The 16,557-nt window shown below is 45.4% G+C and overlaps 1 protein-coding gene across 2 annotated transcripts in view; it reads right to left on the bottom strand.

The window, feature by feature from the left end:
• CDC42BPB (CDC42 binding protein kinase beta) overlaps positions 1-14,205 on the bottom strand; it is a 158,096-nt gene extending 143,891 nt beyond the window's left edge. Inside the window, exon 1 of one of the 2 annotated variants that reach the window (XR_005216176.1) lies at positions 13,796-14,205. Coding sequence is in view for 1 of the 2 variants with exons in the window: in XM_037831783.1 (XP_037687711.1) it covers positions 13,796-13,970 (175 nt within the window). In the remaining variant the exon portion in view is untranslated. The remainder of the gene's footprint in view (positions 1-13,795) is intronic. The other variant, XM_037831783.1, reaches the window with a different exon arrangement.
• Between the last annotated feature and the right edge of the window lie 2,352 nt (positions 14,206-16,557).

Genomic DNA, 16,557 nt, shown 5'->3' with positions numbered 1-16,557 from the left:
CACTCTACCCAACGACAGTAGAATACAGTCTTCTTAGTGCACCAGGAACATTCTCCAGAACAGACCACATGCTATACCATAAAACAAACCTCAGTAAATTCAGAAGAATAAAAATAATAGAGTACGTTCTCCAACAACCATGTGATGAAATTAGAAACAAGAAACTCATAAATATGTGAATTTAAACAACACACACCTAAATAACCAACAGGTCACAGAAGAAATCATTAGGAAAATTAGAAAAAAACTCAGAGATGAATGAAAATGAAGAGACAACATACCAAAACATATGGGATGCAATGAAAAGTAGTGCTTAGAGGGACACTTATAGCAGTAAGTGCCTATATTTAAAAAGATCTCAAATCAAATAACCTAACTTCCACCTTAAAACAGTGGGAATAAAAGAGAGCAAACTAACCAAAAGGAAGCAGAAAGAAGGAAATAAAAAGATTAGAGTGGAAATTAATGAAATAGAAAACAATAAACAACAAAACTAAAAGTTCTTTCCTTGAAAAGTTCAACAAAATTGGTAAGCCTTTAGCTAGACTGACCAAGAAAAAAAAAGAGAAGACTCAAATTACCAGAAGCAGGTTTGAAAGAGGGACATTACAGAAATAAAGAGGATTATGAAGGAATACTATGAACAGCAGTATGCCAATAAATTAGATGTCTTAGATGAAATGGACAATGTCTAGAAAGACACAGGCAATCAAAATTGAATACAAAACAGAAAATCTGAACAGACCTGTAAAAAGTAAGAGATTGAATCAGTAATTAAAAAAAAAACCACCCACAAATAAAAGAGGGGTGGTAAGGAGTATGGGATGTGTGGAATTCTCTTGTTTCTTTTTATGTCTTTTTCTGGAGTAATGTAAATGTTCTAAAAATGACTGTGGTGATGAATGTACAACTATGTGATGATACTGTGAGCCAATGACTGTACACTTTGGATGGACTGCATAGTGTGTGAATATATCTCAATAAAATTACATTAAAAAAACAAAACAAACAAACAAACAAAAAACTACCCACAAAGGAAAGTGCAGCCCCAGATGGCTCTGTGGAGTCCACAATGAAAAGTGAATCCTACCAAACATTTAAATAAAAATACCAATTCTTCACAAACACTTCCAAATAATAGAAAAGGATGTAAAACTTCCTAACTCATTCTAGGCCAGTATGGCCCTGATGATAAAGCCAGACGAAGACATCACAAGAAAACCACAGCCCAGTATCTCCTGTGAATAATAATAGCAAACCAATCCAGCATAAAAAGAATTATGCACCATGACCAGATACAATTTTCCTCAGGAATGCAAGACTGTTTCAACACATGAAAACCAATTAAATAATAAAATATAAGTGGAATAACAAACAAAAAACCCACAATCATCTCAATACACACAGAAATGGCATCTGACAAAATCCAATGCCCTTTCATGATAAAACCACTGAACGAAGTAGAACTAGAAGGGACCTCCTCAACTCAATAAAGGGCAGCTATGAAAAACCCACCATTAACATCCTATTAATGGTGAAAGCCTGGATGCTTTCCCCTAAGAAAAGAAACAAGAAGAGGATTCCATTCTTATCACTTCCATTCAACATGTATACTGGAGGCTCTGGTCAGGGTGATTAGGCAAGAAAATGAAATAAATGGCATTCGGACTGAAAAGGAAGAAGAACTATCTCTATTCACAGACAGCATGATCTTATTTATAGAAAATACTAAATAATACACTAGAAAACTGGAAAGTAATAAATGTGTTCCACAAGGTTGCAGTATACAAACCCTAGTGACAAAAATCGATTGTATTTTCAGACACTTGAACAATCCGAAAAAAAAATTAAGACAATCCCATTTATAATTGCAGTAAAAAAATAAATAAATAATAAGGGATATATTTAACAAAAGAATGCAAGACTTGTAAAACTACAAACCATTGTTGAAAGAAAAATCAAAGAAAATCTAAATACATGGAAAGACAGCCCATGTTCATGGATAAGATGACCTAATATTGCTATGATGGCAATACTCCCCAAATGAATCTACAGATTCAGCACAATCCCTATCAACATCACATGTGGCTTTTTTTTTTTTTTTTTGCAGAGTCACAAGCTGTTCATACAATTCATGTGGAACATGAGATCCAGAACAGTCAAAATGATCTTGAAAAAGAAAAACAAAGTGGGGCTCACAATTCCGTTTCAAAACTTACTGCAAAGCATCAGTAAAGACGACAGTCTAGTACTGACATGGGATAGATATAAAGATCAATGGAATAGAACCAGTAGTCTAGAAAAAAACCAAGTATCTGCAGTCAGTTCATTTTCCACAAGGGTGCCAAGACTATTCCTCAAATGGTGCTGTCTGGCTGGAGAGCCACAGGCAAAAGATGAAGCTGCACTCCTATCTCACCCCATATACAACATTAATTCAAAATTTATCAGTAATCTAAATACAGGAGCTGAAATGAGAAAATTCTTAGAAGAAAACATAAGTGTGAATCTTTATAACCTTGGATTTTAGCAATAGTTTCTTAGATATGACACCAAAGGCACAAGTAGCCAAAGAAAAAATAAAAATGCACTTCATTAGAATTAAAAACTTTGTGTTTCATAGGACACTATCAAGGAAGACAAAAGACAACCCACAGAATGGGACAAAATATTTGCAAATCACTTATCTGACACATAAAGAACTCTCAGAACTCAATAAAAAGACATACAGTCCATTGCCCTCATGAAGCACATTACTGCAGAGGCGAGGCTGAACTTGCTTGTATTTGTGTCTAAGAGTCTCCCCGAGTGCCTCTTTGTTGCTCAGACATGGCCTCTCTCTCTCTCTAGCTAAGCCAACTCAGCAGATGAACTCACTCCCCTCCCTCCCCGCTACATGGGACCTGACTCCCAGGGGTATAAATCTCCCTGGCAACGCAGGATATGATTCCCGGGGATGAATCTGGACCCGACATCTTGGGATTGAGAACATTTTCTTGACCAAAAGGGGGATGCAAAATGAGACAAAATAAAGTTTCAGTGGCTGAGAGATTCCAAATGGAGTCGAGAGGTCACTGTGGTGGACACTCTTATATACTATATAGATAACCCTTTTTAGGTTTTAATGCATTGGAATAGCTAGAAGTAAATACCTGAAACTACCAAACTCCAACCCAATAGCCTTGATTCTTGAAGACGATTGTATAACTATGTAGCTTACAAGGCGTGACTGTGATTGTAAAAACCCTGTGGATCGCACTCCCTTTATCCAGTGTATGGATGGATGAGGAGAAAAATGAGGATAAAAACTAAATGAAAAATAGGGATGGGAGGAATGATTCAGGTGTTCTTTTTAACTTTCATTTCGTATTCTTATTTTTGTTCTTTCTGGTATAAAGAAATGTTCAAAAATAGATTGGGGTGATGAATGCACAACTATATGCTGGTACTGAGAACAGCTGATTATACACCATGGGTGACTGTATGGTATGCGAATATAGCTCAATAAAACTGAATTTAAAAGAAAAAAAAGGCATACAGCCCAACTAAAAATGGGCAAAGGAGTTGAACAGGCATTTCTCTAAAGAAAATAAAGAAATGGCCAATACGCACATGAGAAGATACCCAACATCACTGGTCATTAGGGAAATGCAAATCATCAAAATCACAATAAGATATCCCTTTACACCCTTTAGAATGGCTAGAATCAAAAAGTCATATAACAAGCTTTGGCAAATATGTGAAGATAGCAGAACCCTCATACATTGCTGGTGGGAATGTAAAATGGTGCAGACACTTTGGAAAACAGTCTGGCAGTTCCTTTGAAAGTTAAACATTGCTACCATATGACCCAGCAATTTCACACCTAGGAATATTTCCATGAGAAATAAAAACATATGTCCACACAAAAAATTTTGTACATGAATTTACAGCAGCATTATTCACAACAGCCAGAAGGTGGAAACAGCCCAAGTGCCAACTGATAAAAGGATAAAGCAAACATAATTATCCATACAAAGGAATATTACTTGGCCATTAAAAAATGAAGTACTGATACATGCTACAACACAGATGAACCTTGAAAACATCATGCTTAGTGAATGAAGTGAACATAAAATTACATGATTCACTCATGCGAAGTGACGAGAACAGGGAAATCTATAGACACAGAAAGTATATTAGTGGTTGCTTAGGGCTGGGGTCGGCGGGGTGGAGGACTTAGCGGAATACTAGGTGATATCTAGATATCTAAAAAGAATGGGGTTTCTTCTTAAGGTGATGAAAATGTTCCAAAATTGAGTGTGGTAATGGTTGCATATATCTGTGAATATACTCTAAAAACATTGAATTGTACACTTTACATGGGTGAGTTGTACAGTCTGTGAGCTGCATCTCAGTTAAGCTGTTAAAAGAAAATCAGATAACAACGAATGTTCAGGAGAAGTAGAGAAACATTCTGACAGAGCCTCGAGAAGTTAAACAGTGTTTACCTATGCTCAGCAATTCCACTCTTAAGTATATATCCAGAAGAAATGAAAACATATGTCCACACAAAAACCTGCACATGAAGGTTCACAGCAGTGTTACTCATAATAGCCAAAAAGTAGAAATGAGCCAAAAAGCAGAAATGACCCAAATGTCCTTCGACTGAGGAATGTATAAGCAAAATGTGGCATATCCCTGTAATGGAATATTATTCAGCGATAAAAAAGGATGGCATACTGATAGCTGCTACAGCATGAGTGAACCTGGAAAACATTACGCTAAAGGAAAGAAGCCAGACCAGACAGATCCCATGATTCCACTTTCATGAAACGTCCGGAAAAGGCAAAGACATAGCGACAGGGCACGTCCGCAGCCGCTCAGGGCGGGGGTAGTGGAGGCCTGGGTGGGACTCAAGTGCAGGGGCTTTCCTTCCGAGGTGAGGAAACCGTTCTAAAACTGACTGTCGTAGTGGCCATACAACTCTCTGATAAACTAAAAACTATTGAATTGTACAGTTTAACAGGTGAATTGCACGGTGTGTGAATGGGATATCTCAATAAAGCTGTTAACAAAAAGAGAAAGATATCATCTGGTAATTGTAAAAGGCAGAGAAACCTTTCTTTTCCACACACATATATAAACTGAATCAGTCAGCTGCATAATTCAATGTAAGTTTCTCTCCTATTGCTGACAAACATCCTGCTTTTGTTCAATAACCCTCTTAATACATCATGTCACAAAGATTATTAAAATATCATGAACACAAACCTTGTTTTCAAAAAAAATAATTAAATATTTGCGGAAGGAAATATAACAACACTTATCACTTTAGATAAAACCCTGTCAATGACTGATGTTTTGGGAAATATTTCTTGTCCCGGTATAATATAACATAAATACCAACCCTGACATGATTAACTGGCTAAACTGGAAACAGATCATTCCCAATAACTTCTCAATTTGCTGCCAGGTAGACATTATTTCCTACATATTCTAAAGCAGTGATTCATTGATATTCTCCCTGATTCATTTTAAAGGTTCATCAGAAAAAGCTGATTTGTTAGTATACTTAACGACTTTTCAACAATCTGATTTCAAATACTTTGGGTAAAAAATTTTAAAAATCTATTTGTGACACAGCTGCAAAGTTAATTTTCCAAAAGATTAGCTGCATGCCCACTACTTAAGAAACTGACATCTAACTCAGTCGTAAAGAATCAGTGCAAATGCTGTTTCAAAAAAATAAAGTGTAAGTTAAAAATAATAAACGCAAACTACCGCTTTAAACTTTTAAAACCAAATGACAAAGTCAATTCTCTGTGCTAACAAGAGCGAAGTAAAACAAAGCAATATCCTCAGATGTAGCCATGGGTGCTGTGGTAAGCGGAGGTCTATGCTATTTTTAGAAAAATATGAGTGGCAAGAACATTTCTTATTCTGCTCTTGCTAATCTTACATAGGTGACTTCCTTCCACACAGCAAAAGCTTTGGAGTTAACTGGACTCAGCTCCACGACAGCGTTTACCCAAGCAGCCTCCACACCACAAACACCCAGCTTTAACATTCCCACATTCACACCCCCATCCCGCCACCTCAGCAGGCAGGACTCCCCGGGCACCCTCTTTTCTGCTCTCATTACACTCATCCCATTCTTCCCCTCCGGATGCTTTTAACCCTTCTCTTTCAATGCTTGTGCAGTTACTGGAGAAAAACCTGCCCTCCTCTGTGCTTTCTTCTACTGACGGGAACCTCTCTAACGAGTGAGTGTGAAGAGAAACAGCCATACATCCATATCAGAAGACAGAGCAACTAGAGACTCTAACTTCACATAGAGGCAAAACCAGGGCAACTTTCAGTTGAGTGTGGCATGGAGAACCTGCACCTTACCTCTGCGCCATCTGGAAACCTACCAAAATGACAACAAATGATACAATCTGTATACCTCCAGGAAGGCAGGAGCCTGTTGAGTGAATGACAGGAGACGACAGCTGCCTAGAAACATCCAAGTTGATGGAGTGACACACCACATCCCACCTTCCCAGAAAGCCAGCAGCCAGGCAGAGGCCGGCTACCACCCCCCAGGGCCCCATGCAGGAGCTGGGAAACTCCTCTCTGGGGAAACTGACAGGTCCGAGAGAAGATTACTTTACCAACTTCTGGGAGCTACCCTCAAACTGGCAGGGTTGACACCTTATTTCCTGATGAGACTCAGGGCTTAAAAGTTGCCTATGCATACAGGGAAATGTCCAAGGAGCCCACTTAGAATGGTGAAAAGGAGAGTCAATAATCAGCAGGCATTACCATGAAAGACAGAAATCAAAGTAGGAAACAGGAAAAGAGTTAAGAAGAAACACAGACAATGCAGGAAACAAATGAAAATGACTGCAGCATGAGTGTATAAATGGATACACACATAAAAAATTATAACCAAAGAGAATTTTTTTAAATGTGTTGCCTCTATGATACAAAAACAGGATGTTATAGAAAGAAAAATTGAGAACAAGAACATTTAGAAGTGAAAGATATGATGGCAGATACAAAATTCAACGTAAGGGCTAAAAGATAAAGTTGAGGACTTCCCCCCCCCTCAAAAAAATCAGAAGAGAGGAAAGGAAACGGACCAGGCAGTCCAACATGTGAAAATGGTACACGCTCGAGATGGACAGAATGGAGAAATCAGAGATTACCAAGAAATGACACCAAAAAGTTTTCCAGAACAGAACGATCCAAGTCCTTCAGAAAGATCCACCACGGAACCAGTAATAAACAGATTCTGAAAGCGACCAGAGATAAAACAAGCCACCCACAAAAGCCTGGGAACCCCATGGTCCCCAACTTCCCACTACCCACAATGGAAGGCAGGCATGAATGTGGCAATGCCTTCAAACTTCCCAGGAAAAATTATTTCCAACCTTGAACTCCAAACCCAGGTACCTGTCATTCACATGAGGGAAGAAGAGACATCTTCAGATGGGCAAGATCTCAAACAAAAACTGACCTACAAACCCTTTCTCAGTAAGCCCCTTTAGAAGATATACTCCACCAAAAGGAGAAAGACTTGGGTTCCAGAAAAAGCAGGTTCAACAGAGAGAGTCAAAAGGAATTCCAACAGCAAAGAAGGAAGAGAAACCCCAGGTGACTGCTAAGCAGCAAGCCGAGAGAACACACAGTCGAGCCTGGACCAGGAAGTGGAAGTCTCTGGAAGGGATGCTCCAAGAAAAGAACTGAACAAGCCAGATTCTTTCAGGTCTTTGAGTGTACCGAAGAGTTCCATTAAAAAGCCTGGGACTAAATTCATGACTGTCCCCCAGAAACCAAGCTCATAGAAAGAAACGACAATTCATTCCAATAAATACAAAAATTAGTGAAGACGGGGAATTAATTGTTGCATACTATGTGACTTAGCTGTGAAAGATATTTACCTAATGACCAAAACGGAACCACTTAATATCAATTTAAACAAAAGTTATTATATAATCAAATGTGGACCATATGGGGAGACGGGAGCAAGAGGGAAGGGCTGGGGGAGGGTGGTCCATCCATGGAGAGAAGAGTTCTAAAAGCCTTCTCTTCCATAGTAGGAAGTCAGCTGATGATGTCTAAAATGGAAAACTCAGAAATTAGCAGTACAAGCATGCTAATTTAGAAACACAGAATTTGAGGCAGGAATTGCTAAATAGCCTCCAATATCCCACATTCTTCCCTGCTTCCATGGTAACAGAACACCCCCATCCAGAGGCCTGCATGTGGCTGGGATCGCCACCCTCTCAGATGGGGGACTGAAGGCAAGGGCCCAAGTCCCTGAAGGCTTCCAGGAATGAGGCTGCCATCCCAGCCCTGGACAGCCGACCCCCCAATCTTAGGTGAGCAAGAAGTCAACCTTGATTTAAGTCACCGTTATTTGGTTCTCTGTTACTGGCCTAACTAAGACAAGCAGTCACCAGTAGACACAGAGGGGTTTAACGGGGCTGCCCTTGGGAAGCCACAATCCCAGGTGGGCACTGCAGCTCAGTAGTACTATTTGGCTTTTTCAATTGAGTGAATGTATTAATTCAATAAAGGTAAAAATTATATAGGTATATAAAAAATCACCCCATAGGGCATAGTCAGAAGTGTTATTAACCTCAATTTCTAAAACTAAGATTAGATATGTCTTTTTAGGTCAATTTTGAATTTTAACATTGGATTGTGGATTTTAGACTTGATTTAGGAAAAAAAGACAAGAGAATATGAAGCTATGTAGAGGTTTCTGAAAGGGGGAATGATGAAATGAAAACAGTGTTTCAAACTGATCTGGCAGAGGTGTTTAAAACTTCAAGTGGGGAAGGCGCTCATTCAGGTTGGAGGGCTTCAGCCAGGACAGTGATGATGGGAATGGAAAGGGCTAAAATAAAAGGCATTTGAAGCAGGCACCAGCAGGGAGGACTGAGGCTGACCACAGTCCCGTGTAGGGGGTCACTGGTGGGAGGGCTGCCTGCTCAGGAACGGACAGACAAAGTGACCAGAGCCCGGTTTCCCAAAGTGGGGGTAGGGGTGGTGGTGGTGGCAGATTATGTGATCTCTCAAAATTCCTGAAGTTCTCAAACCCATGACTCTGATTTTGGAGGTCAGAGGAACTACCATCAACCCCCAAAACTTAAGGAATCACCTTAGAAGAATACTTTTCACACGGTCTCCAGGAAGTTCCAGTATCAGGACAGAATTTGACAGAAATACTAACTCTTTCCTCTCACTAAGGATAACAAAAATCCAAAGTTCCATATGATATAATCTATTTTCTTTGCAAAGTTTTAGCCTAGAAACTATTTTGTTGCCACAGTTACCCCCCAATCAATAAAACAGACCAAAAATCCAACACCCAACACAGATGGTTTAAACTCAGACTGTGACCTTTATATCTATTTCATAGGTAGTATCTATTTTACTTGCATGAAAATGAAGTTTCTCTGGTAGATGTCAAGTCCGAATAAATTCTTCAAAAGATTGCCATGTTTAGTTCACAATGCCAAGACACCTGTGATTTTAGAGCTAAGGAAAGTGTATTTTCCTCTCATCCATTTCCATCAGTAAGGGAGCATTTGTGTGAGCTTCTCATACAAATTTAAGGATAACTTAGCAGACTCCCATTCAGTAATCTTTTAAGTACCTAAGAATCAAACTTAAATGTCGACCAGTACTAACAAGTACTGTTATGGAGGATTAGGGTGATGAGATTATACAGTTTTTTGTTTTTTTTTTTCCTAAAACATCCTTTAGTTCTATTTTATCTTACTTTCAATAAAAAGAATAAAAATTTGGATTTGATCTCTTCCAGCAAGATCCTTTTACTTTATTAGCCTCAGAAGATACTTTTTGCCCTTTCCCTGGGAAAAGCATTCAGTAGCTTCCCCATATTTAATGTGGTTTGGAATTGACAGTCCTGTGTGCTCACTTGCTTATCCACACAGAGAAGACTTCTGAGGGCATCTGGCTCTATGAGGCCGGGCACGGGCAGGAAGTTCGGAGAACAGGGATGCATCAACCCTGCGGCATTCCAAGTTCTCTGACTTCCATGCACTGGAGTATTTTGCTTGAAGAACTATTCCCAGTGCACTAACAACGTTATCAGGCAGCTCACACAGTGGTATTCAGGGGTGAGAACAACTTCAACTCCAATTTTACTAATTTAAAGTCTGGATTTACAAAGACACTGCCGCCCACTTTTGTTGACAGGCAAAATTTTAGGAGAGAAAAGTTAAGGTTGGCTTGTTAAGGTCTGACAGGTTCAACTCTCCCATCTCATGCCATGCAATCAACATCGACACACACTTCAAACAGCCATAAAATCAAAAGTATGCTAACCTAATTGTATGATGCAATCCCAATATTTCCCTACATTTAGAGGTTATTTCAAATGACCCACTTCTTTAATCTGTTATTTAAAAGAAAAGTGCTCCCATGTTACAGGAACATTCTATCCAGGAAAACCATTAAGGGCAAAATGTATTTTGCAATGTTTAGCACCATCAGTCAACCCTTACTCAGTAAGTCTGGTAGGGGCTTCCCCATCACCCCACGCACCCCAGGGCTGGGCACTGGCCGGCCCCCAGCTCCGGGCACTCACAGTCATGAAGAACTCGGGAGAAAGCACTGCCGTCTTCACAATGAGAAAAACCACAAATGGGGAAATTAAGCAAAAGGCTAGAAAGATGAATTCTGCTTGCTGCAGAGGAAGCACAGCATGAAGGAAGACGTCCTGGATGGGCGAATGGGGGACCCACGTTGACCTGCCCCCATGAGTGTCCCCCTGGCACTGGGCCTCTCCCGGCCCCCGCCCAGACCGCAGGCCACACGGGGCGGGAGAAGAGGGTCACGCAGGCAGCCCGGGCCAGCAACGTCAGCTCCCTCCAAACCCAACACCAGCCATCATGCCTAAGCTGTGGACAACAAACTCAACAAATGTAAGTTAAAACCATCTCTACATAAACATGAACAACAAAGGCACCTCGTTTGGCTGTCACTATTTATTCCTATTTACTTGAAGAAATTTAAAAATGTTTCATATGCTCTGCTTCAAACTGTAGCAAATTTACATTTTTAAAAACAGCTTTAAAAAATATACATGCAAAGCAGAGTATTTCCAACTTTTAAATAAGGTCCAGAATTTCAAAGAGGAAACCAATCAAACCATAAACATAATCAAGGGGAAATTAAAGACAAAAGCCTAAAAGGAAGGCTGAGCAAGTCTTGTCCTACACAACTTCTGTGACAATAAGAAAAAAAGGGCCAGAAACAGCCTTCTCTTAAAGACTTTATTACACATACAGTCCAAATTTCCTCAAAGATTTCCCAATAAGACTCAAAATCTGGGCTGATTCTGCTGCCTTTCTTCCTGAAGTTTCAAGACTTCTACCCCATGCGTTTCAGGAACCAGCCTACCAAAGGTTTCAAAAGGCCAGCGTGAGAATCCACAAACCCCACAAACCCCAGCAAGAGCCTCTAAGCAGATTTAGCAGATGCAGACACATTTTCAACCATTCCTCATAAGCACATGTCAGAAAGTGATTAGGGAACTCTGCTATGCTTCATATTCTTTAATTATTAGATGTGCTACCAGTACAGATGAACTCAAAACTACTGCCAGCTGCAAAAATAACAAACTCTATTTTCCTGAGCAGAAATAATTCCACTTGGAAGTTAGGGTACTTAATGCTCCACAAACAATTCTACTTGGAAGCCCACTCCTTGCCTTCTAATAGCAGTAAGTGGGCGAGGCCAAGTAACACTCAGTAACGACCGCACACACAACTTTGCCAGTAACACACCACTGTAGAGTTACAATGGTGCATGTAGGTTAGCTAACATGAGATTAGATACTTTTTCTAAAACACATTAATACTTCATTAAAATGCCATCTTAAATCTAAGCTCAGTCTTCTCTGTAATTTAAAGCTTACATTTCTGTGCAAAAGGAGTTTTTGGGAGAAGGATAATTTATTTGTGACCACAATTTCCAAAGGCACAGAATATAATTTCAAAAAGTATTTCTATATTGCTTCGTATAATATATAAAATATTTCTATATTAGCACAAGAACAGAGGTTTAAATTTGGAAAGGTTGGCTCTCACAATATACAGCCCTCACACCTGCTGACAAGAGATTCCTCAGCAAAGTCCACCCACTTCATGGAGGGGACAGTGACCCTGGCGAGAGAGGCGGCTGCACAGTGGCTGCTGGTGCAGAGGGCACCGGGCCTCAGACTAATCCCCCAGGCCGGGAGCCCACCGACCACACCTTCCCCGGGAAACCAACCTTTCGCCAGCTTCCTCCTTTCAGTCACGCTTTACTCACAGACTGCACCCCAAGTTGAACCTGAGTGTGGCTCTGTCTAGATTTGAAGATCAAGTGCTCACAAAGGAATGGCAAACACCAAATTCAGAAAACTCAGCTTAAGACACGCCAAAGATCACACCTTTCAAGCAATGGGGGAGTCAGTTAATTATTCAGCCAGAAATTGAGGCACTGATACTGATAAGGGACCAGCAAGTGGATACTATTAATTTACCATGAATGGGAGTCCCTGCTGAAATAACAGGGCTCAGGGCACCCTTCCACCGCTGCTCTCACAAGAGATCACATCAACCCCCCCACCCAAGAGCAAAAACCAGGAGTCCTCCAGAGAACACCGCAACTTAAAATTTTAATTTGTAAACAAAATACCAAATTCCAGTTACCATTTTGGCAAAGAGGAGGTCTCACTAAGGAACACATTAGTTTGTTTCTTCATGTGAATATCAGCTTTATCAGTCCCCGAGATTAGAAATGACTGGTTCAAACTGCACAGGCATAGCCAGATGACGCAAAGGACCCAAGAAGATTCTCATCAGTTTGGCCCAGAGGGTGAGCACTGCCTCCTCCTCCTCAGGTGTTATGAAGTCAGAGTATGTCCACGTTAAAGAGAGAACCTGTCTTCAGGGTTCTATCATTCAGTGCCTTAATCAAATGTCTTCCTAATAGTGTATAATGGGTTGGCTAGTCAACTCCTTTTACATTCGGTACAAGAGATTCTCAATAGATTCCTAAATGAATGGGAAACCTGAGAAAGCACACAACCACCACCATATGAAGAGAAATTTTAAGTCACTTCCATATACTGACAGGATCAGCCACTCCCAAAACATTACAAGGGTCCAAAACTATTATGATGAAAGAAATCAATCTGCTCACATGTCATATTCAAAATAAAAATTTTAATTCCCTTGGAGGTGCTACACTAAAAGGGGTGCTCACGCATCATCTAGGCGGGGCCCAACGTCAGAGCTGGGCTCCCAGGAGACACACAGGGGGATGGGGGACCCACGGGCCGGCGGGCCAGGAGAACGCAAAAGGCTCGCGCGACCGTCCCCAGCACCCCCGCGTGGGGAGGGAGGCCGGAGACTCCACGCTGGCCGCGGACCCCAGAGGCGAGGGGGTGGGGCGGATATCCCAGGGTGTGCTGCAGGAAATGATATCCAGACTCGGAGGGTGGATCTAGGAAGCGGACGGGGCGAGGGCCCGGCGGGGGGGAGGGGATGGGGGTGGGAGCGGAGGATGTGGCTCCGAGGGGCAGGATGAGGGGGCGGGCCGGCGAACGCGGATGTGCGAGGCCGAGGAGGGCCGGGAGGGATGAAGAGCGAGAGGAGGGACAAGGGCGCAACAGGGCTGGACGGGGCCGGGGCCCGGGGCTGGGCGGGAAGCGAGGTCGCGCAGGGCCGGGGTGGGAAGGGCAGGCAGCCCCGCGCCGGGAGGAGGCCGACGTGAGGGCCGAGGGCCGGGGCCGGCGCGCACTCACCCCACTCGAGGAACTCGGCCACATACTTGTCGCGGCGCAGGGCCGAGTGGCTGCACTCGGTGTACAGGCAGACGAGCACGTCGAGCAGCGTCTCCACGCTCAGGGCGCTCTCGTTGCGCCAGGGCCCGTCCAGGAGCAGCTGTTCCAGCTTCTTGAGCCGCACCTTGGCCGACATGGTGCCGCGCGGCCCGCTCCCAGCGCGCCGACCTCTCGCCGCCCGCTCGGCCAGTCCGTCAGGGCGAGCCCTCGGCGGCCCCGCGACCGCGAGCCCGGGCAGCAGCGGCGCCTCGTCGCCGCCCCGTCCGCGTCGTCGCGCCCCGGCCTAGGCCGACATCTTGGGCTCGGTCCCGGCGGCGCAGCGTCTGGGGCGCCGGGCCCCGCGGGTCCATGGGCCGGTCTCCTCCCCTCGGCGCCGCCGCCCGCCCCGCCCGGCGCGGCCCGCCCTCGCCCTCGCCCCCGCGCGCCCCGCAGCCCCGCCCGCCGCCGGCCGCGCCCTCCCCGCGGGCCCGCCGCCTCGCCGCGGACCTGGAGCGCTGCGCAAGCCCGGCCGGCGCCCGAGCCCCGACCCCAGCCCCGACCCGGCGGCCCAGCCCGCGGCCCGCAGCCAACCAGGGCGCGGCCAGCGCGGGCGCAGCCAACCACGGTGGGGCCGGCCGCCGCCGCGCTGACCTCAGCGCGCCGCCCCGCCCCTGCGCGCCCGGCTCCCGGCTCCCGGCGGCTCGGGCCTCGCCGCTTGCCGTAGGGAGGCCGGGATGCTGGGAAGGGATCGGGCGGGCGGGGCTGGCGCGCGGGGAGCGGCCGGGGCGGGGCGGGGCCGACCAGTGCGCCGCCGAGATTGCGGGGCCGGCGCGTGCGCAGAGGGCGGCCCCCAGGGGGCGCGCGGTCTCGGTCGTCGGAGCTCCCGCCCGGAGCCCGGAGCCGAGAGCGGCCCCGCTTGGGTCCTAGTCTGCGCGGCCATCCGCAAGCCGGGACCGGGAGTCCCCTGTAAGCAAGGGGCTCCGCGGCTCACAGAGGCGGGGTCGCGGTCGGAGCCCGCGGGAAGGGCCGGGCGAGCTGCCCCGCTGCTCGCGGCGTCTCGGGGCCGGCCCGGCCGCGGGTTCGGCGAACGAGCTCCAAGCTCGGTCCCACCCTCCGACTTGACGGACGGAGAGCGAGGCCCAGGGAGGGCGGGCGGCGGGGTTGGAGGCTGCTGGGCCGCGGCCACCCCGCCAGCGCCCTGTGAGCCGGCGGTGCCCCCGCAGCGGCCGTTTCGGCCTCCGCTCCCCGCAGACACAGGCGCGGCCGGCGGCTTGCCTCGGGGCTGCTGGGCCCTGCGTCTTCTGGTTTATCTGAGTGGCGGGGGAAGGAGGGTGACCTCCCCTCAGCGAGCCCGTGGCGACCGGCGAGGAGGGGCCAGCGGGACTTGGGGGGCTCACGAGGCCGGGGGGCGGGTGAGAGCCGCTGGGAGCGAGCTGCACGGGGAGGCACCCTAACCCGGGGAAGGGCGGGAGGGGGTGTCTTTAGGAGGATCGGGGGCGGGAAGCCACGAGAGCCCGAGGGCTTCTCTTTGGGGCGAAGAACAGGAAGTTAGGACACGACTGTGTGGTGACGGGAGTCCGGGTGGCGGCCGCCTGCGAGGAGGGGTTGACCTCCGGGGCGCGGGGTGTGTGCCGCTGTCACTAGATTTGAGTGGCGATGACATCGGGGTACGCGGTAAACGTTCCTCAGACTGTACACTGGGGTTACTGCCTGTCACCGTGCATATGTTATACCTCAAGGAAAACAAAAAAGGCAAGAACAGTCTTCGGTGATGGAAGCGAGACTGTACTTACCTTGTGGGAGGTAGGGATTGGAGGGGGCAAGAGGGAGCCTTCTGGGGAAACATAAGGTATCTTGTTCTGGTGTCATGTGAGTCTGTACATGTATAAAATTTCATTGAATAGTACCATATCTATTTGTGCAGTCTGTGTACAATATTTTTTTTAATAAAAAGTTTGGTTTTTTTTTAAGCAAAGCTGAGCAGATAACCTGGCTTAAAACCAAAGGTCTCCCTGTTCTTTAAATGAAAACCAAATTCTTTACCTTGGCCTTGAAGTAGGGCAGCCAGACACCCTAGTTTATCTGGGACAGTTCCCCTTCCACGCCTTTGCCCACTTGAGTGCTAACGGTGGCCTCCACCCCCACAAGTGTGCCGGGTTGGGATGGTGTTCTAGTTTGCTAATGCTGCCAGAGTTGAAAACACCAGAAACGGATTGACTTTTGTAAAGGGGGTTTATTTGGTTACACAGTTACAGTCTTAAGGCCATAAAGTGTCCAAGATAACACATCAGCAATCGGGTACCTTCACTGGAGGATGGCCAATGGTGTCTGGAAAACCGCTGTTGGCTGGGAAGGCATGTGGCTGGCATCTGCTCCAGAGTTCTGGTTTCAAAATGGCTTTCTCCCAGGATGGTCCTCTCTAGGCGGCAGCTCCTCAAAAATGTCACTCTCAGTTGCTGTTGGAGCATTTGTCCTCTCTTAGCTTCTCTGGAGAAAAAGTGTGCTTTCAAAGGCCATCTCCAAAATGTCTCTGTAAGCTGAAGCTCCTCTCTCAGCTCCAGTGCATTCTTCAAAGTGTCCCTCTTGGCTGTAGCAAGCTCGCTCCTTCTGCCTGAGTTTATGTAGTGCTCCAGTAATTTAATTCAGACCCACCCTGAATGGGTGAGGCAACACCTCCATGGAAATTATACAACCAAAGGTCTTGTCCACAGTCGATTGAAACACATCTCCATAGAAACACCCAA

Source organism: Choloepus didactylus, chromosome 4 (genome assembly GCF_015220235.1).
Source record: "Choloepus didactylus isolate mChoDid1 chromosome 4, mChoDid1.pri, whole genome shotgun sequence".
In the NCBI taxonomy this organism is placed as follows: Eukaryota; Metazoa; Chordata; class Mammalia; order Pilosa; family Megalonychidae; genus Choloepus; species Choloepus didactylus.
This window is presented reverse-complemented; position numbering and strand designations above follow the sequence as displayed.